General features: G+C 35.1%; 1 protein-coding gene across 1 annotated transcript; it reads right to left on the bottom strand.

Annotated features, from left to right (window-relative positions):
* Positions 1-16,526: 16,526 nt before the first annotated feature.
* On the bottom strand, positions 16,527-18,490 carry LOC109241862 (ethylene-responsive transcription factor CRF4-like). Its single transcript, XM_019408687.1, has one exon. It carries the CDS (start codon positions 17,992-17,994, stop codon positions 16,834-16,836), a length of 1,161 nt encoding a protein of 386 aa, XP_019264232.1. The 5' UTR covers positions 17,995-18,490; the 3' UTR covers positions 16,527-16,833.
* Between the last annotated feature and the right edge of the window lie 3,637 nt (positions 18,491-22,127).

Consider the following 22,127-nt stretch of genomic DNA (forward strand, 5'->3'; position numbering starts at 1 on the left):
TTCAACCCTTTAATTGGGGCTATCAATCTCTTGATTTACCCCAATTTCTTATTAGCCAAGTTTTACTAGACTAAGTCTCTCTTTCTCAAGTAGAGACCAAGTCAAATAGGCATGAACTAATGTTTACAATCATTAATTCTAAAATTAAAAGTAAGAACAAGGATAAATAATAAACACCCAACCATAAACAAGCAATAAATCAAATATCCATTAAGTTTACACTCTAGGGTTCGGTCACAACCCTAGTGAAAATCTAGCTACTCATGCTTGAAACAGAAGAAATAGAAGAAGAAATGATAATTAAACCCATATTGATAATTAAAATAACAAATATATGTTCACAAAGCTCAAAATAGTAAAAAGTACTAAAGAGGGTAAAGAAAAACGTCTACTGTGGCTGCTGGTATTCAAAACTTGACCTAAAAAGTGAAACTCTTCTATTTATACAAAGCTGGAATTTTTGGGAAAAAATGCCCCCTCGGAGGTTTTGCGGCCACACAATTCCATGTGCGGTTCACACTTTGCTTCAGCTTCACAGGATTTGAATCTTGCAGCCGCACAATTCTTAACCGCAGCCGTATCTCTCATTTTCCGCGGTCTGCACATTTCCGGGTGCGGCCGCACAAGGCTCTTCTGCGGACCGCACAAATGCAACTGCGGCCGCACAATAATTGTGCGGTCCGCACTTCTTTTGAACTGGATATGCAAACTCTCTAAACTTTTGCTCTGGCATAGCTTCTGCGGCCGCATATTTCATGTGCGGACCGCACTTTGCACTTGTCTCTGATAAGCTTGTCTTCAGAATCTGCGGCCGCAGATGATATTCTGCGGTCCGCACTTTGAGATTATGTGCCTATTTTTGTCCTTGAGTTCGGATCACTCCTTCTTGAGTTGGATTTCATCTTAGTGGCTCATTTTCCAATACTCCTGCAACTAAGCATATTTTATCAATTTTCGGGAACACAAATAAACACTTTTGGACTAAAACGAAAGCTAGAAGGCGCTAATAAGTAGTCAAACCCACTTATAACATGGCATGGCATGACGCCAAAGTCAATGACACGGGCACTCTAGGTTATGGCAGCACCAAATGCGGGCTAAACTAAGGCAAAATAGTGCGGGATGATTGCAAAGGCTTCAGATAGCTAAGACAAGGCTATGCAAAGAAAAATACAAGCAATGGCACGGGAAAAGCAAGGGTTGACATGGACAAGGCAGAAATTTGGCCAAGACATGTGCGCGTGGCAGTGGTGTTGGGCGTGTGCGGCAAAGCCATGGGTGACAGGTTGCGAGCAAGGCATTGGTGCGGAGGAATGTCAAAAGGAGCCAAGGTAGGGCGCAATTCCAGCCTTGGGCTTGCAGCAACTCGCCAAGCCAAGGTGAACATGCAATGCACGTGCCAAAGTAGTGGGCGGTTACCTTATTGTAACTACTTGTACCCATGTCAGTTTAGTGCTTGTATCCACTATCATTTCGTGTAGATCATGGCCTATGTAGTTGGGTATGTCAACTACAAGTTAGGAATGGATTTAGTGTTAGCCCGCCAAGTGGCAAAAGTTGTAGGCAACTATTGTCAATTTGTTGTCAAGTGCCAAAGGCTGTGTATGTGCTATAAATAGGTGCTTTTGGACTTCGTCAGATTTATGAGGGAATTTCGTGTGAAATTCAAGTGGGAAACAAGAGTGAAACGTGAGAATTTCTAAGTGTTTCAAAAGGAACTAAGGCTAGGCATTTGGCAGGTCTTAGTGTTGGTTAAAGAATGACTTGTGTTCTTTGTCAAAGTGGGATGTGATCGACTAGTGAACATAGCCAAATGAGGGTTTCCTTTGTAAGTTTTCGAATTAATACTAAGGTTGGGACTTTCCCGTATTTGATTGTGTTCTCTTTACTTTTCTACCTAAAATGACCCTAAGTGCAAATTTGCTGAAATTTGGTTAAGTATTGGGAAGGCTAAGTCAAGTGCGCAACTTGACTGCCGTGCGAGTGTAACTTTGGGCTGATTAAAAACTAATATATTGATTTCTTCTAAACACCGAACGCGAGTAAGATTTCACCATTTATTTACGTGTCGATCTTCCTTGTTTTTTTTTTTTTTGTAATTATTTGTTCTGGTTTTTATTAGACTGGGAGGCTACTGTATTGTACAAATCTCTATTTTGATCATATGAGCAGTTGGCAGATCAGTTTCGTGGAAAAAGTTGAAGAAAATTCACAGGACCCGACCCACAGAGAGAGGATTTAACGCACCCGGACCCATCAACGTGTTGTCGGTGGGTAAATAGTAGTGTAAATGGGCCCGTTTGAACAGGGCCTTTTTCCCACTTGAGGAGATGATTTTCGTAACTTTGACATAAACTGACCCAAACCACGTGACTCATAATACCATTTTGTTGACTCCTAATCATTATGAAACAGTTTGGTACTGACAAGCCCACTGCCCATAAACATTTCACGTTCCATTTCGTTGATTATGTTTACAATTTAAAGTTAAAAAAAATAATCAAACATAGCAAAACAATTTTCAAATGTTTATGCTACAGAAAAAAGACGGATGTGAAAATTTAATGTAAATGCAAAATCTTTAAAGTAAAAAGAAGAGAAAGGTCCATGAGTTCGAAGTGGAAAACGAGATGTGAAATGCCTACATTATCTTAAGTGAGATTACATAATTTATTAAATTTTAAAAAAAATAAAAAATGATACTAGTAGTCGATTTTTGAGGAAGTTAACGCCGTTGGCTAATGTAGCAAGGACACCTGGCCAATCATGTCAAAGAGTAGTCTCCATTGTCAACATTTGGAGATTTTAGTTTGACCAAGTATTTTGATTGAGAGTAGTTTAGAATTATTTCGTGGAAAGGCTGATTCTAGTTATAGAAATCGAACGGAATTTCAAAAGGTGTTATTGACTAATTTGGTTGCATATAGAAATTTGTTTTTCAACTTCTATTACGTAGATACTCGCCTGTTATTCTGGATTATTGCTGCTTTATTATGGTATGATCCTTGAATAAATTAAAGCGCGAAGTAACTCATCGATTCAACTAAGAATTATTTGGCTTTCCATTGAATTTCTACAAAGAGAGGGTAAGATTTAAACTGCAACATTATAAACTTAAAAGATCCTCAGATGAAAAACACTTACCTATCTAAATGATATAAATATTTTTTTATACGTCACCATGTTTTCTCTTTGGAGTTTGGATGGATACTAGGCAAGACCGAAAGAGTAAATATTTTCTATTTGGAAAAACATATATCAAAGTGATTTTATATGATTATATCTTTATCATATATCTAGATGTTCCGCGGAGAAGAGATTTTCACAAACCGAAGGAAGAAAAACCTTGCGCACAAAATATTTCGCATTCACACAAGATGTTGGGAAAGAAGGTGAGCATTTAATTAATTACGGTTTTGTCTTTGTGTGAGAAGAGCCGAAGGTCTATTGGAAACAACCTCTCTACTTGTATTAGGTAGGAGTAAGGTCTGCGTACAGACTACCCTCCCCAAACCCCACGTGTTGGGATCAAACTGAGTTTGTTGTTGTTGTTGTAGTTGTTCTTGTCTTTGTGTGAGAATTGATCTCCGCCACTAATTTTAATTTTTAAGTCAGATGCAATTTGCATGCAGATAGCAGGTAGACAAGACAAGTTGTTATAAGACCATGAAATCGAATCGACCAACCAAAAATGAATTATAGCATGCGTTTCTTTAAGTTCGAGCAGCCAAAATCGATGTACGTAGGCATCGTCAATAACATGTTAGTACTAAATATTAGTACAATGCATCTTATAAGAAAGGGACGTAAGAAAGAAAAACGTAGCTTTGGGTTACGTTTAATTGTAGCTATTCATTAAATTGCATGTATATTTTGCCGGAGCAAGAAGTTCAACTTTATAAATTACGGAGACAGAATGACACGATTTCAACACGTGCTAATAATTGAGTCATGAATGTAATATATATATATATATATATATATATATATATATATATACACACACTTAATAAAAAATTTAACACTAATACAACATTTGAGCATAGCTACTAAATTCAATCGAATCCGTTCTTAGTTATTTCTATCTCTGCCCCTATTATTTTGAATGAGTTAACCTTTATATACAATAATAGTATCGTAAACTTTTATATTATCTGTGTACTTATTAAATTACATGTCTTATTTTTTAGTACTAATTTCACTTTTAATGAATGGTTATTTATAGACTATGAAAAAAGAAGAAAAAAATACGTTATTAGTGTATAGAAGTCAATTAGGCAATCAGTGGCAAAGCCACATGGTTACAAGGGTGGTCAGTTGACCACTCTCCGTCGAAAAATTGTACTAATGTATATATAGATAAAATATTACTCCCTTCGGTCCAAAATAAGTGATTTTTTTTGGATGTTTTCACACAGATTAAGAAATCCACCTTTTAACATTAATTAGCAATGGAATTGACCATATTAACCTTTACTATCTTACATAAACACTCCTAACACATATTCCAACACTATTTACTCCAAGGACAATGTAGGAAAAAAATAATTAATTCATTCTTGAAATCTAGAAAAATCACTTATTTTGAACCACAAGAAAAAGGTCAAAAAATTACTTATTTTGGATCGGAGGGAGTATATTTTAGAAATATATAACATATATTGAACACCCATTATCAAAAAAAATTTTACTTCTTTGAAATCTGAATATCCTTGACTAAATTCCTAGCTTTGCCATGGTGGACCATGACCCTTGGCTGAGGTGTTTTGTGTATTGGGTTCCGTAGAAGCTTATGACAAAAAGGTGTCGGCTTTGATTATGTTACATGTACATCAGTTACGTACACATACATAAGGAAATTGTATTTTTGACGGTTCTGACTTCTGTATCGAGGCTCTCTACTCTTTAAGATGTTACTATGTGTCAACTCAGTAGGGTTAAAGGATGAGGGGCCAATTTCCATTGATAAATAGCCCACAGTTTTTGACTTGTTATCATAATTCTATCATTAAAGTCTCTTTATTTGCCCTTTCTCTCAACATAGATATGCTCATCATCTTTGCAGGAAAGAACCTATGGCCTCTTAGTTTCAGCTCATACACTATACCAGTAGTAAATACTCCTTTCGTTTCAATTTATGTATACCTATTTGACTGGGCACAGAATTTAAAAAAAAAAAAGATTTTTAAAATTTGTGGTCCTAAACAAGTGAAAAAGTGGCTCAGAGTATTTGTGTGGTTATAAAAGCTTCTCATAAGGTAGAATTATAAGTTAAACTAAATTGTTACCAAATTTAGAAAGGACATTCTTTTTTGAACGGACTAAAAAGAAAATAGGTTCACATAAACCGGAACAGATGGAGTAATTAAATAGGCCAGGAAATGTGTGCCTAGCTTTTTCATCCACCAATTGATGAAAATAGTGTATATTTTCCCGTTAATATGATGTAGTCAAATTTTGAGAGTAAACACTTTTAAGTTTGATCACAAAATTAGACATAAAGTTTTTTTTTTTTTTTTAGTGAAATTTATATATTTAGATAAAAGAGTATTATAAGTCACAATAAGTAAAAATTTAAGAGACATATAAGAAAATTCTAGCCAAAGAAAAATTTGTTCAGCTCTAGAAACTCCAATTGCGTGATTGCATCATATAAATTGAGACATACGACTAAATATAGTTGCAACTCTTTCTAGCACCTACAATAATCAAACATATTTTGTCGTCTGACCATTTGAATTGCTAATCCAAGTTTAATGGTTTAACTAGAGATGTTAACATGAAAAATCATCAACATATATAGGGTAGAAAAAAGAGAAGTAAAACGTTAAAAAATGTGAAGGACAGGAAAAGCAAGTTGAACTAGATCTTAATGACTTTAAATGATCTAGCTAGCTGCAACATACATTTGGTTCTTCTGTAAAAAAGGTAAAAATAGCACGGTATAGTCAGTTTTTGGACTAGTCAATTAAAAATAGCCAGCGTTTACCAAGTCAATGAAAAATAGCCACTATTTTGCTGCAATAGAGACCGGTCCAGCATAATATACTGGAGTTCGGTGCATTTGTGTATGAACTCCAGCATATTATGTTGGACCGGTATACTTTGCTGGCTCCAGTATAATATACTGGAGACTGGAGCACCGGTGCTCCAAATTCCAGTATATTATACTGGACCAATATACTTGCTGGAACTCCAGTATATTATGCTGGAGTTCTAGTGTACTTATGCTGGAACTCCATCATATTATACTGGAGTTCCAGCATACTTATTCTGGAACTCCAGTATAATATGCTGGAGTTCAAGTATATTTATGCTGGAACTCCAGCATAATATACTGGAGTATTTTCCAGATTTTGAACAGTGTTTTCGCTCAGATTTATCTTTATATAAAAAGTAGGTAAATTTCGATTACTTTTGAAATTGGGCTATTTTTGAACGACCAGTTGTAAATCTGGCTATTTTTAAAATTTACCCGTAAAAAAGTCCACCTACAAAATCAACTTTATTTTGTACGGACTTGATTTTTGGGACCAAAGTGTTACTTTCACAAAGTCAATCTTAATACGGTGCTTACCAACATGTTTATGCCTAAAGATTATAATTGTCAGGAATTTTAACTGTTTTAGGTGTGAAATTTAATACCCTTTACTTTCTTTCCTTTTTTGGTTGAGAAAGTGACCAAATTCACCAAACCTCTCTACCCAATTTGTCCCAACTCCTTTTGGCTTGTAAGCAGTGAAGAATTTCTTAAAATAGAACTGTGGACCACAGAGGTTGCAAGTGTCCTAGTCGGAGGCGGACTCAAAATTCAGTGATCGCGTGGGCACCATGACATTCAATATAAATTTATCACTGCTTATAAATATTTATACGGGGTCTATGCTAATATTTAATTATTTCTTAAAGACATTTACGAGCATACATAAATTTTTTGTGAAAATTACCGGGTACCGGTGACTCCTCTTGTTAAAGTGTGTGTCCGCCTCTCCTAGTATAGTTAGTTATCTGGGCAGGCAGAGGTGTTGTAGTTATAAATATTTGTTCCAGTAGCCCTTTTATTTAATTTTATCAGTTCGGTCCCATAATATAAGTAGTCAGTGCAAACAGGTTTTTTAATTATTACTCCCAACTTGTATATATCACACTTTTAACTTTGACCTAACCATGAATATTATCCACTGTATAATAACCATATAAATATTTTTAAAAGAAATTATGATTACCTTGGAAGAAGAAACTTGTAGAACGTGTAAGGCCTGAAGAAATCATGCAGGCATGCAGTACTTAATTTAGCATTTAACATAAGGGGCGGAGCTAGCAAGCGGGATACGTGTTCAGCCGAACCCAACAACTTTTGTTTACATTTAATTTTGTCTTAAAAATTAATTAAATATATACAAATTATTAATTTAGAACCTAATAACTTAAACAAATTATATTATTAAATTCACAAACTTTAAATCTTTGTTTCGCCTATAATTAAGACAACCCTTTAAGTAGAACTTATTGAATACACTTGCAAATAATCATTACATGATGATTTCTCACAGTTATTTTGTCTTGCCATACCCAAGCAAATTGGGCATCCGCAGTCTGCCAACACCTCCTTTTGTTACTAGTTAATTACTATTCCCTCCCCCATGTTTTCACTCTAATCAACCTAAACAAATTTACTTTGTCTAAAAAAAAATTCACGCGATCACCATCTCGATAATTATAAGTAATTTGCCATAAAGAAACTCATAACTAGAAAAGGTAAAACATATTATCTGCTATAACATGTTAACATTTACTAGAAATATAATTTCTTTTACATTGTAGTATTATAAATTAAATTTAGATAAAAAAGCTAGCTTGCTGGAACTTAGTTAGCTAGCTAACAGAATAGCAGGTCCAATTCTAAAGAGGTGTAGATTCTTCCAATGGGAGTTAATTAGTATCAGCCGCCTTCTATAACCAATCAAACTAAGTACAATTTTTATACATTTTGTAAACGGAAAATATAATTTATTTTATATTTTTCACATAGAAGTTTGTTTCCACTTTATTTATTTTGTTTTTGAAGTTGATGCAAAGTAAGCAGATTTTTGGTTTTTATATCTAAGAAAGTGCGACGAACATGTTTATAAAGATTGTCAATTTCAGAACGTGGTTTACTTAAAGAGTTAAATATTTAGTACAATAAGGGAAATGAGGATTAGATTTACATTTTTCTTTCTGTCTAATTTTTTTAAATATTATCCCAAAATCCCAACTGTAAAAGTTTCTGCAAAACGGTCATCTTTTCTTCTTGTGAAGAATATTGACAAAAAATTCAGCAAGTTTGAAGGGAAAAAGCATGGTTTATTGGGTTGTCTTTTGCTGCACTTGGCCATTTCAAATTAAATGTTTCTGCATATAACATTGACAAATCTGTCTGTTAATAGATTTTCTGAAGATTTTTTTATGATTGATTTTAACCTAGTTCGCAGTAGTACCAATATCTTTAAAGTTAGTAGGCGGCCGTGGTCCAAATAGTTTTTCGATTTTCGTTATAATTTTTCACTTTATTACTCCCCTCCCTATTGTAGTAAAATCTAAAAAGAAAACGTTAACAATATGAGGCTATATATGGAACACCAAAGTTACAGAACCGACAAACTAAAATGTTGCGTTTCTTTACGTTTTCAATGTGTGAATTTTGTAGTTTCCTTTTGCATCTTGGAATGAAATAACTAGAAAATTTCTTACTTTCTTATTGTCAGATTTTTTGTGTTTGCTTTTAATTTGAACATACCATATTAACCGATACTTCAAATATTACAGTCTGATAAATATCATAAATATAACGAGGTGGGTGATTGGATACACTGTAAGGTATAAATAAATTCAGCGTATACTGCTAGAAGTTACTGATTTTAAACCTTACGATGGCTGTATGTAAGCTTTCTGTAAAAAGGAAAAAGCCACTGAAATTAATGGAGACGTAAATAATACTTGTATATATAATTCGTGCTACACTAGGACCACATACATATTATAGGAGTATATGTTTATCATTACATGTAATTCCTTTCAGCTAAACATTATATTAAAGAGCTGGATTATTATTTACAGCTAATGAAGCTTGTTAATTTTACTAAGGAATTAACTTATAAACTACATTGATGCAGATAACATGATTTTTATGAATTGTTATACCTAATAACTTTTTAGATGACTTGTTCTGTATATATATTTTTTACTCTGAAAATATGTATAGCTAAACTCTTTTAGTGGATCTTACTTAGCTTAATTATAAGCAGTTTTGTGCAATGTGCATCAGGATGCATGCGTGCATGTGATTGACCATTCTATATATTATCCGTTTCCCTGAAGAGTGAGATGGAGATTATGAAAGCAGAGTAAAAATAGGGCTTAATCTGCTAATTAACTATGATTGAAACTTGCATCTTAAGCATAAATCTCTGTAAAACATGCATATGGGCTATGGCCATGCTAATGAATGCTTCCACGAAGATATTTATTAAGCCGAAGCCCAAAGCAGCTAGAAGTAAATTCTGTCGGATTCAATAGCTTTTGCTCAAATAGTATATCACGTGTTTGAGCCGTAGAAACAATTACTATACTTGTATTAGGATAGATTACCTATAATCACACCCTTTAATTGTGCGGCCCTATCTCTAAACCCCTATCTCTAAACCCGGTGTGAATACAAAATATTTTGTCCACCATACTATTTTTTTTAATGTTATGAAATTTATTATATATATAGATGTTAAATTTTAAATTCAATTATTAGCACATATAATTATTATTCAAATATTCAGAACCCATAATATTAAAATTCAGCTGTTGAGGAACTAAATGAAAGTGCAGAAAGATCAGTGAAAAGGCATAGCGGGTCCTGTGGAACCTGAAACAATAAGGTGTCGTGTCAATTTGGTAGGAACGACTGTCATTCGTTTGTAGCTCCGCATGATACTGTTTTGCTTGTTTATATGCCAAGTGTATTGATGACACACAACAAGTACTGCTCTCCTTTTTGAAGAGTAAAAACTTCTCTTGCAAAGCTCTTACATGTCCTCTACACTACCTACGAAAATATTCCGGACGAGCCATTTGGTTGTGGGCATTAGGGGTTATCTCATTATAAAATTTGTTTAGTATTTGATTAATGTGAATATTAGTTAAAATCAAAATAAAATTTATATTAGTTATAATGATCCGATAGGTCATCTAGAGTTTTAGAACCTAATTCTGTGTTTCGAAGGCTCCAATAGCTTCTTTAAGCCTTCATCAATTTGCGTGCGCAGTCCGAGTGTTTTTCCAGAAGGCTTTTATGTTAAAAACTGATAAAATATTAAATTTTGCTTTAAAAATTCATTAGAGTTGACTTCGGTCAACATTTTGAGCAAACGACCCGGATCCGTATTTTGACAGTCTCGGTGGGTCCGTATCGTGATTTGGACCTGAGCAATATGCCCGGAATCGAATTCGGAGGTTCCTGGCTCGAGTTATTAATTTTTGCCAAAAATTTAAAGTTTAAAGGTTTAATAATTTTAAGAATTGAACGATGTTTGATTTTGTTGATACCGGGTCCGTATTTTGGTTTCGGATCCCGGTACAGGTCCATTACTATATTTATGATTTGTCTGTCAAATTTGTTGAGAAACGGAGTTGGTTTGACGTGTTTCGGACGTTCGGTTGTTAAAATAGAAGTTTTAAATTTTTCTTGAAAATTTTATTTGATTTGGTGTCCGATTCGTAGTTCTAGGCGTTATTTTGATATTTTGTTCGCACGAGCGAGTTCGTATAAAATTTTTGGACTTGTGTGCGTAATTGGTTTGGAGCACCGAGGGCTCGGGTGAGTTTTGGATAGCCTACGGACCTTAGTTCTTTGAAAAATCTGGTTTTTCTTAACCTCTGCTGGTTTTTGGTGTTCCTTAGTTCGCATTCGCGAAGGCACTCTCGCAAACGCGAAGAGTGAGCTGGGCTTAGTAGATTTTCTTCATCGCGAACGCGATAGCTGGGTCGCGAACGCAGAGCAAGGGGGGCCTTACCCTTCGTGAACGCAACCAACTTCTCGGAAACGCGTAGCTTAAGGGACCTGGGGTAGGGGACAGACATTTTTCTACGCGAACGCGAGCACTAGCTCACGAACGCGAAGGCTGGGGAGAGCAGCCTTCGCGAACGCGAAGAAGGACTCGCAAACGCGAAAGCCACTTGGACTGCTGCACATCGCGAATGCGGGAGACCCTTCGCGGACTCGAAGAAGGCATGACGCCCAGACCTTAAAACATTTAAAAAAACGGGATTTATCCCATTTCATAACCCTTCCATTAGAGCTCGGCCTAGGAGCGATTTCGAAGAGAAAACTCAACATCAATTCATTTTGTACACTTTAACTCATTTTCATCAATTTCTAACATCATCCATTAATTCCTAGCCCTAATCTTTGTTCTTCCATGGTAGAAAACTTGAGATTTAGGAAGAATTGGGGGGGGGGGGGTTTGCAAATTGGGGATTTAGGCCTGTATTTGAGGTCTTCCGAAACTAATTACATAATCGGGCTCCGGGTGAATAGGTAATGGATTTTAGTCCGAACCTCGGGTTGTGACCAAGCAAGCCTGGGGTCGATTTTTGAATTTTGGGGGAAAGTTTGGAAATTCAGAATTTATGCATAGCAATTGATTCCTTTAGCAATATTTGATATTATTGAGTCAAATGTGGATAGATACGAGTGGTTTGGAGGCGGATTCTAGCCCAGTAGAGCTCTGAATTGACTGCGGAGTGAGGTAAGTGTTGAGTCTAACCTTGACTTGAGGGAATTAGGACCCCCTCAGACTATGTGTTATGTGAATTTCATGTGTTGCTGCGTACATGCGAGGTGACGAGTGCTTATACGACGCTGAATTACCTGTTTTCCCTGATTTTTCGATTTTCCTTGATTATCTCCTTCCTTGTCTTAAGTGTTATATGCTCTAACTGCCTTCCATGCTTATTTGCTATCTGTTAATCAATATTTTTTTTATGTTAATTATGTTAGATCCTTTCATATTTTCATGATTCACTGCTACTTGCTTTAACTGACTTACTTGCACCTTCTAATCGTCATTTACCGGACTTGACTTGCTGTGTAGTATTACCTATATGAGTTCCCGTGTTGTACAAGGTCTCCTTTTGGGTTCAGCTTGGTATTTAATGATCGTAAAGGTTCTTGTGATTTGAATTATTGATGTGATTGTGCACATTGAGTATTTGGTACTGATATGGTGGGATCGGGTTGCACGCCGTAACAGGTGAAATAGGGGTGGATTGATTTGGTAGTGTAAGGTTGAATTTGTACTGATACGGTGGGATCGGGTTGCATGCCGCAACAGGTGGAACAAGGGTGGATTGATACGGTGAAATAAGGGTGAATTATGAAACTGATAGTGTTATATGGCGGGATCGAGTTGCGGGCTGCAATATATATATATATATATATATATATATATATATATATATATATATATATATATATATATATATATATATATATATATATTATTTACTGTTATCGATATTACGGTAAAATAAGGGAGGATTTTGTGTAGTACGGTGGGATCGGATTGCGTGCCGCAACAACCTATGTGTTTCTATTTCCTTGAGCTGTGTTGGTTTTCGATATTTTCATTTGAAACTCTAACGATTGGTAATTCTGAACGACACTGGCTTATTTCTTGAGGCTATAGCTATTATCTTCAGTTGACTATCTTCTTTTGTTTCGCATTTCCTTTTCTGTCTTTATTATATACTGTGTACATGTTGTAGTGTAGGTGACCTGTCTTAGCCTCGTCACCACTTCGTCGAGGTTAGGCTCGGCACTTACAGAGTACACGGGAGTCAGTTGTACTCATACTATACTCTGCACTTCTTGTGCAGATGTTGGAGTCGGTCCCAGTGGCGGTTATTAGCGAGCTCGGATTGGACAGCTTGCGGAGACTTGAGGTGCAACTGCTCAGCGCCCGCAGCTCCCGGAGTCCCCTTCCTTTTTTTATTTGGCTGTGTACTTCTTTCTCAGACAACTTTTATGTTATTTCAGACTCTTGTTTGTACTATTCTAGTATCTCGTGCACTTGTGACACGTTCAAGATTGTACCGGGCGTTTGGCAGTTTTAGCTTCCGCATTTATACTTTGGATTATCTCAGTTATTTCAGTTCTTCTCATGATTTGATTTAAACTATAAAAAAATGGATAAACTGTTCTAATGTTGGCTTGCCTAGCAAGTGAAATATCAGGCGCCATCACGATTCCGACGGTAGGAATTCGGATAGTGACATTAATATCATGAACTTATCTATTCCGTAGAAGATGAGATTATTTATCCTAATTATATAATCCCAAAAAATTCTAGATAGCTTTGTTTTCTACCAACCGACCCTTAAAAGTATTGCTCCTCCTCCAAAGTAATTTATCGGGTAGCTTGTTAGAATGTATATATAGTTATAAATGGTATTTTGGGAATTTGAGCTACTTAGTTAAAATGTGAGCTTTTTCCATCCGTTAATAAAGTACTGATGAGGGTCTTCTGCAAAATCAGAAATTTTGATTTCATAACTTTTATAAACTAAAATTTATGTAGTTTTAGAAAATAAAAAGACTACTATACACATCTTAGTTTTCTAAAAAGATTATTAAAAGATTATAATCAAAGACTACTAATTATTTGGCTCTTCAATGCTGTCCTTTTTGGGATAAAAGTGAATTAACATTTTTCAAATTATAAGAGATGTTTAGATCAATGAACGGTATGTTATATAAAAAATCTCAACGTTGTCTGTCAATCTTGACTTATCTTCCAATAGCAAAAACTACTTGGGGAAAAAGTTTAGAAGAAGAAGAAGAATAAAGAGTAAAGTTTGATTAGAGTGATAGTGATCTAAGAGGAGGTTAATCAGCAGCCTACTGTCAATCTCACACATGCATGAGAGAAACACACAAATTAATCCATAATCATTATGTTGGCTTGTGAAAGTAACTAATGGTCGGAAGCCCATTTGACCATCTTATATCACTTTAAAATTGAGAAAGTAATTTTTTTTTTTACTCATATGTGATATTTTTATAACAGTTTACTATAGTTAACGTTAAAAATTTAAGAAATTCTTTTTACATATTTCTAGTAGTTAATTGATATTCGTGATAAAAGTATATTTCAAATAGTACACTCATTATATTTATAGATTTGACGTGAATATCTGATATTTGGGTAAGGCAAGTGAGAACAACAATTATTGTCATACATATTTTATCTTGTAACACCCTCTATTGACAATGACTTATATACTTTTCTTTTATCCTCCAGGAGAATGAGTATATTAATTTATTAAGAGTGAATTGAAATTACGTCAAGATAAGTAGCAGTATTTGTTTGATTGCAGCACCCTATTAAATGGGAATACCCTATTTTTGTTTCATACCAATTACTCCACTAACAAGAAATATCTTATTTTTATGGATGAAATAGGAAAGCGCTGTTGAGACGTGTGTCCACCCTCCTAAAAGGCGTGCATAAAATTCTCAATTAGGAGAAAATAACATATGTTTTTTTACTTTACTGATAATTGAATATTGTAAAGTGCACTTCAAAGATCTTTTCCACGAAATTTGTCTGCTAATATAAGGTGGTGAGGGCCATAATATGGAGGCTTATTTTAAGAAATTAAGCTTGAAAATAAGTAGTTGGTCATTTTTTATTTTTTGGCTGGTGGCGTATGACTCATATTTTTAGCCTTTTTGCTTGTGGAAAATATGTTACTCTAATCTATTCTTTTTCACACTCAAATATTTAAAAAAGAAATAAACATTCTTTTTTTCACGCCCAAGAAGTGAAAGGCTAAGTTTTGCGTTGACCAAGAACATAAAAGATGCTGTTGACGTTAGTAGGTTATGGTCAAAGCTACATGTATATTGGAATTGTGAACTGTTTAATTAATTGGCTGATTATAAATTTTGGACTGTTGCTCCAATTTGAGGCTTTGAGCCACTTATATTCCAGGTATTCGGGACATTGTCAATAGTATTGAGGCATAACTAATTTTGGTTTTTGTCGATTTTTGTGTTTGTTAGAACATAAGGCACCATGCCACTATTATTACTTTTTTTAATTGCTTTTTTTTCATCGTCTTTCACTTTCTCTCTTAATTTCTGCTAATTCTGTCGTTTTTTTTAGGAAAAAGAAAAAAAAAATATACGCAGAGCAATTAGAGAAAAAGAAAATTGACTTGTCCACTAAATGCAATGGCCTTTTCTGCGCCTTCGCGCAAATTATTGAATGAACTTGCGTTTCCACATAAAGTTCAAGGTATGAAAAGGAAGTTCCAAAAAGGAGTTTTTTTTTCTCTTTTTTTTTTAATTTAAATTTTTAAACTAGAGCACAAGTTTCTTTAATCATTTAACGGTACACAAATATTTACATATTCGGATTAAAAACCATATAGGAGCAGGGGCAGAGCTAGAGTGCCCGTGCGGGTTCGGCCGAGCCAATAGCTTTGGTTCGAACCATGTATTTGTCTTAAACAATTCATTGAATATATATTAATTATTAATTTAAAACCCAGTAACTTAAAATATTTAGAATCCCAGAACTCAAAAACTTGAAATCCTGACTCCACCTCTGTATAGGAGTATAATATTTTTGCAGAAAAAGGTGAGTTGTTCATATGAAATTACAGGAAATGTACATGCAATAGTTTATTATTAAAACGGATGAAATTGCATTAGTTATAGGTGAAACATTTTATCCCAAAATTGAATTATTTTTGTTCCCAACAACCGACAATTGAATTCTCAACGTGAATTAACACGAGCATACGAACATGTTACAAAAAAGTGGTAACAATCTTAATAAGGCTATAATATCATAGTAATTACGTTGAGCCTTTCTCCATTTATTTCCCGTTATTTGCATAGCTTCTATTATTCTCCTCGTAAACCCCCGCAGCTGAATTTCGGCACAAATGTGGAAAAACATCACGTTTTTAATGGAGCATACCCTTATTAATTTTCAAATTTAACCAAGATTGGAATAAATCTTTTCTAGTGCTTATCATAAAAAAATGTCTTTTGTATCTTTACTAACACACGAGATAAACCACACCAAGTTGACTAGGTCAATTGAACAAACCGCAAATCACGCCTAATGGTGTGTGGCAAAGAGAATGCCACTTTGGCAGTATCAGTATATTCAAATGGATTCACTATACAAATCTAAGAGGTGATTCACCTATTTATTAAATCAATTTTGTTGATGTTACATTATACTTCCTCTGATCAATTTTTAACTCGTTTAAAATTTTGACAAACTCATTAAAAATCCTAGAATTAATCATAAATAACATATGAAATTAATTATAAGTACACATCAAGATGTTGATTCGTTTTTTGCCTTCATTTTATTCTGCGAAGTGACATATTATATGCACCAAATATTTTAACTAAGGAAACAGGTTAAAGAAACCGAAAAAAGAAAAAAATACTGAATTCGGAACAACTCAAATTTCAGTGAAGATGTGATTCTCATTAAATCTCCATAGAGTTTTTCGATACAACTCTTTCCAAGGACACCTCTACTTATTTTAAAGCCAACATCTATAAACTAAAAATAAAACTCCACTCTTCACTCCGTTCACTTTCACGGAGATTCTAAAACGAATAAATATAATACTAATAAATACTAATATACTCAAAGAAAAAAATAAACAAAACTCTAGCCGATTTCTTGTTGTCGCCGGAAGACAAAATTTGCCAATTAACACTGGCAAGCCGGGACTGTGACACAAAAATTTAATAAAGTAGAACTGAAATTATATTGCCAACAGAGAATCAACACTTGAAAAATCAGCACCAATGTCTTGGAAATAATCATCCACTCCTAATGTTCCCAAGTCTTGAAACGAATCATCAAAATTGCCAAAATCATCGTTAAATAGGAAGTCGTTCACAAAATCCGATGATGATGTGTCATTGTACGACGTGCCAAAATCATTGGGAAAACCTGTCGTTGTATCCTCAAACAATGTCTGTTCCGCTGCTTCGAAATTGAAGAAATCTTCTAAAAACGGAACATCTGTTGGCAAATAATCGTTTGAGTAATCTGGTATCATGCTGGTCTCGCCCTGACACTCCTCCATTTCCTGCTTAACCGGTAACCCAAACGGTTCAACACCCTGAACCGGCTCAACATCCTGAACTGTTTGCTCACACTCCATCGGTCCTTGAACCGATGGACACTCTTCCTGAACCGGTTCAGACCGGCTTTGTTGCTCTGTTTCTTCACTGGACTGGCTCATTCTAAACCGTAAAACAGAGGTTGGAGAAGGAATATTACGGGACTCGTTCCCGGATTCATAGCCGGAGTTTGACGGGACATCGATTTCAGGCTTGGGAGGAGTGATGAAGTTGGTTAAGGCGTCGGGCCCACGAAGCTTAATAGCAGCGTTGTCATAAACCATGGCGGCTTCTTCAGCAGTGTCGTAAGTACCCAACCAAAGCCTGACCCGACGAGCCGGGTCTCTGATCTCAGCAGCCCATTTACCCCACGGCCGCTGACGTACGCCACGGAACTTTCTAACAGCACCAGCCGACTGTGGGGGTTGTACTTCCTTCACCTTCATTGGCTTCTGCTTAGGCTGAAGAACGTCAGCTGCTCGTTTCTTCACCGCCGTTTTGCCACTGGTAGGCATGCTGACTTCACACTTAACGGCGGTTTCAATACTAATTTCGTTGATGTACTTTTTCACGCGCCTTCTTCCAAAAAGCTCGTCTTCTTCGTCGCTAGAAGAATCCGTTGCGTCTGGGTCTGTAACAGATATCCGAACAGTCCTAGGAGGAATAGAGCGATTGTATTGGTTGGATTTTTGGGGTTCGGGAAATTTTTTGGATTTTATTGGGGAAGGTTTAGTGACTTTTCTAATAACATTTCGATGCTCTGTATATTTGATCGGACACAACATATCGTGATCCATTGAAGCTCTGTTTCTTTTGATTAGCTATTTTCACTATTTCTCTGTTTCTAACACAACAAAAAGGGGAATTAGAGGTCCAATGAAGGTAAAGGATGATTGCTTTGAGAGTGACACAAAAGTATAGGACTCTTAAAAGATGAGAAGAGCAATGGAATCGTCAAAGAGAAGACGCAAAAACACGCTGATTCATAACAACATCTGACAAAAAGAGGACCCCAACGTTAAAAGACGGAATGGTAAAAGGAAAACACATACACCCACACGTAGAACAAAGCCTGGGATTAAAAAAAGGAATTAAGGGGTACAGTAAAGGAAGGAAGAGAGTTTATAAGGAAAAGAAATAAGTAATGAATCCAGATTTTGCAATGAATAGATACTGTAAATGACTTTCTTGCTCCTTTTGAATTCCAAATGGTAAGATGCTGATGATGAGGAGAGAGAGAGAGTGAGATTTTAGAGAGACAGAGTTGTGTTTGAAACTTAGCGTGAGTCTAAAACGATCAATTCGCTGTTTTATAGGATCCAACCAGCCGAAATTAGAAGCTCCATAATAAGTACACCATTTTTTATTTATTTTTAAAGATTTTCTCTTTCTTTATTTTTTAAAACCAAATAAGGGAAAATAAATAAATATATTCATACTATTAGATTCTGTAAAATATCTACACCTAGTCACCGGCGGTTGGTAACTGGGGACCAAAGATTCCGGTTATAGCCGACGGCAAAGAATAACGATTCGCCACATCTCCATGAGTCTGCAACACCGTTAGTGATTTTGACACGTAGGGAAAGTGGGACCGGTTAACGGCGTTGGTCCAATAGAGTGAATTTCAAACGCTTGCTGAATCAGCTCCTAATTGTATTCTTGAATTACGTGTGGTTTGTCACGTGAGGCCCAGGATACCCGGCCCAGTTAAAATATGCCAGTCAAATTCAAAGATATTGCCAACAACTCAGCTCTTTGACCAATTAATAAAGGATTTTTTTCATAGTTACTTACTGGTGGTTGATCTGAGTCCCTTTATTTTTTCTTAATTAATTTACAAAATTTGGGATTTTCAATTTTTACTATTAGTAATTCCATTAGGAGATGAGTTGTATTTTATAATCAATTTTAAATTTACTTTTACAGCCTAGAAATAATGCGAGACACCTAGAATTTGCCGCTTTTGGTGGCCTGTGGGTTTTACCTTGTTTACTATTTACGTATATCAAGGCAAAAGAAACTCACGCGATCGTGAGGCCCGTGCATCAAGCAACTTCGTAGTCTCACAAGCGAGTATATAAAATTTAATTTAATTTTGAAAAATTAATACCTATCACATTATTCATGTTTAAGTAATAAATACGTGGATGCAAGATACATATTTTATATTAATTAGTTTTATGTAAATACAATGCGCATAAATTTTTACTGTCACGTTAGTGTGTGCACACTAACGTAAAAGGTTTGTAGGTAGTCGAATATTTTTCCTTCCCTTACAAGTAGTACTAGTATTATTCTCAGATCGCTACACTACATGATAATTTTTCTGCTTCGATTTTTCGTATTATTTTGAAGTTGTTTTTTCTCCCACACTTCTTTATTACTGTAGTTTTTTTCTATACTATCTCCTTAAGCCGAGGATCTATTCAAAAAGAATTTATTTTATTTACACAAAATTTGGGTAAAGACTATGTACACACTACTCTTTCCATAATCTATTTGTTAGATTAAAATGTCAACCCTTTCTATGACAGTCTCGTTTGTTCCGAATATTTTGGATGTTATAGCGAATTGCTGTTATATAGAACATATATTATAACAAAAAATGATATTTGGTTCCAAAAAAATTTGATTTTTATAGAAAAGTGATGTTACATGAGATGATGTTATAAAGAGGTATGACTTTACTTAATATATAGTTGTTGTTGTTGTGGTTAATGTGTGCGCACGCGAGAAAGAGATGCGTTTTAGAGAGTGAGGAAGTGAACAAAGTATATCACCTAATTGTCGACTCTATTGTCGGTAAAATTGTTCCCAAAAAACTATCTTTCACCACAAAAATAGCACATGATAACTCACTAGAGTTGGTCTCTTGCGCAATGTGATTATTCTTGTGACTCTTTTGGGGGCTCCAGCACGTGCTTATTTCCTATTATCATTATTTTCTTTTCTTGTATTATTATCACTCCACTTCCTCTTAAAGATTTTTTATCTCTCTTCCTTCATATAATAATTAATTAAATACTGTTAAAGATATTAAATTTAGGTAGAAATGTCAAATTATTTTACAATACAAATTACAAAGAGAAATACGACAAGTTAATTGTATGGTCAAGAAAATTGTGGACAACTACAACATAAGTTTCTTTCATTACAAAGTATTTAAAATTGTTCAGAAATTATGGACAAAATTTAATATGATTAACTCTCTGAAAGCTTATAATGTCAAATACTACTGGACATGAACTGTAACATTTTAATTCCCTTTAGAGATTATGGTTTCTTCTGATTTTATATTTAAGATGAAATGAATACTAAGAAAAATTGCTGAATTGATGATGAAAATAAATAACTACTTAATTGAGTGTAGTAAATATAGAAATTATAAATACTTATTGAAGCAAGTCAAATGGAACTTTGACCTTTATTTGATACTAGTAATCAATGAGTTACTTGAATTTCACAACAACATTGGCTTCAAATAATTTTATTCTTTCAGTTTTCTTAATACCAAGATGTCATTATTCTCCTTTTTAAGAGCGTAATTTTATGTCTCTGTCATGATATCTTGTAGTCAATAGAATACAATTAATTTGACTTTTATTGTCATGAATTCGAATTCATTATTCGGTTTGGTTTTCCTTTCCCTTTTAATGGCTGTATCGAAAAACAGAGTGTACTTTTTAATATCATTTGCCGTAAAATCCCTAAATTATTATAAGAGCAACAAAATAATTGAACTTAATCAACAGTGTCCTTTAGCAGTCACATTCCCTCAATTCTCACCCTTCTTATGTACTATTTTGTATGGGGCGTACGCACTTATATGAAAAATGTATTAATTATAGTAACTTCGTACTTACTTCCACTTATTAATAGAGGGTATAATGAGACTTTATTTTCACTAATTAAGTTAGAAATATAAATCCACCCAAACTTCTGATTTCGCCCATAAGATGATGAAGAAACTAATTGGCATTTTAAGCTTGTTTACCTCGAAAATACGAGTAACAATTAAATTTGATTTGTGGTTTTAAAGATATGTGATTTAGTTCAATACCAATAATGATCTAGAAGTATGAAGTAGAAATAAAAGAGACAATTAAATCAAACCAAAGTTACTCAGCAGCAGTTACCTCGAGCTCAGTGACCTCGAGGTAGGCTTGGAATAATAAGATGAGTTAAATAAAAAAAGTAAAGTAAGAACAATAGAGCTAAAGGACAATGCTGATGAACAGTAGGCGAAAAGGTAGAGAGTATATCCTTTGCTCAGTGATAAGATGATGTTACAAATGATTGGGGTCCCCTTTATATAATAGGGGAACCCTAAATAAGGAATATTTCTATTTACAGTTGGGAATATTCTTGATACAACTGTCTAACCGCCTAGTACGGAATCGTACAATCTTATTCCGGGATTTGTGCCACGATTATGGGGCGTGGCAGGAATCTAGCTCATTCTGTTACGAATTCCTAACGGTACTATTTTGGGGTCGAGTATACTCGGGCCTGGTATTCCTCGTACTCCTATCTCAGGGCATTGCGCTTTGTCTTCAAGCTTGCCTCTGGTCCACCGGTCTCGAACTCGACCTTGCCTGAACTTGGGCCTATGACGGATCCTCGATCCTATAAATCGGAGGCCTCTGATTTTGACCGTATACAGATAGTCCCCGCATTTCTTAGAATAAGATGATAAGAAATGATTAGAACTTCGATTTTCGGAGCTTCTCATGATGACGTCATGCCCGTGACATAGGTGCTTGAAGTGACCGAAATGTCACGTCGACGCTCTTCCCCAAAACATCAAATGCGCACCAGTGCTGGTCGGCCACTAGCATCGCCGAACCGCCGTCGCCTTTCTATAAATATGAGGATGCTCTTTTGAACAAAGAACTCTACGCATTTCATCTTCATTCACTCTGATTCT

Source organism: Nicotiana attenuata, unplaced genomic scaffold, assembly GCF_001879085.1.
Source record: "Nicotiana attenuata strain UT unplaced genomic scaffold, NIATTr2, whole genome shotgun sequence".
In the NCBI taxonomy this organism is placed as follows: Eukaryota; Viridiplantae; Streptophyta; class Magnoliopsida; order Solanales; family Solanaceae; genus Nicotiana; species Nicotiana attenuata.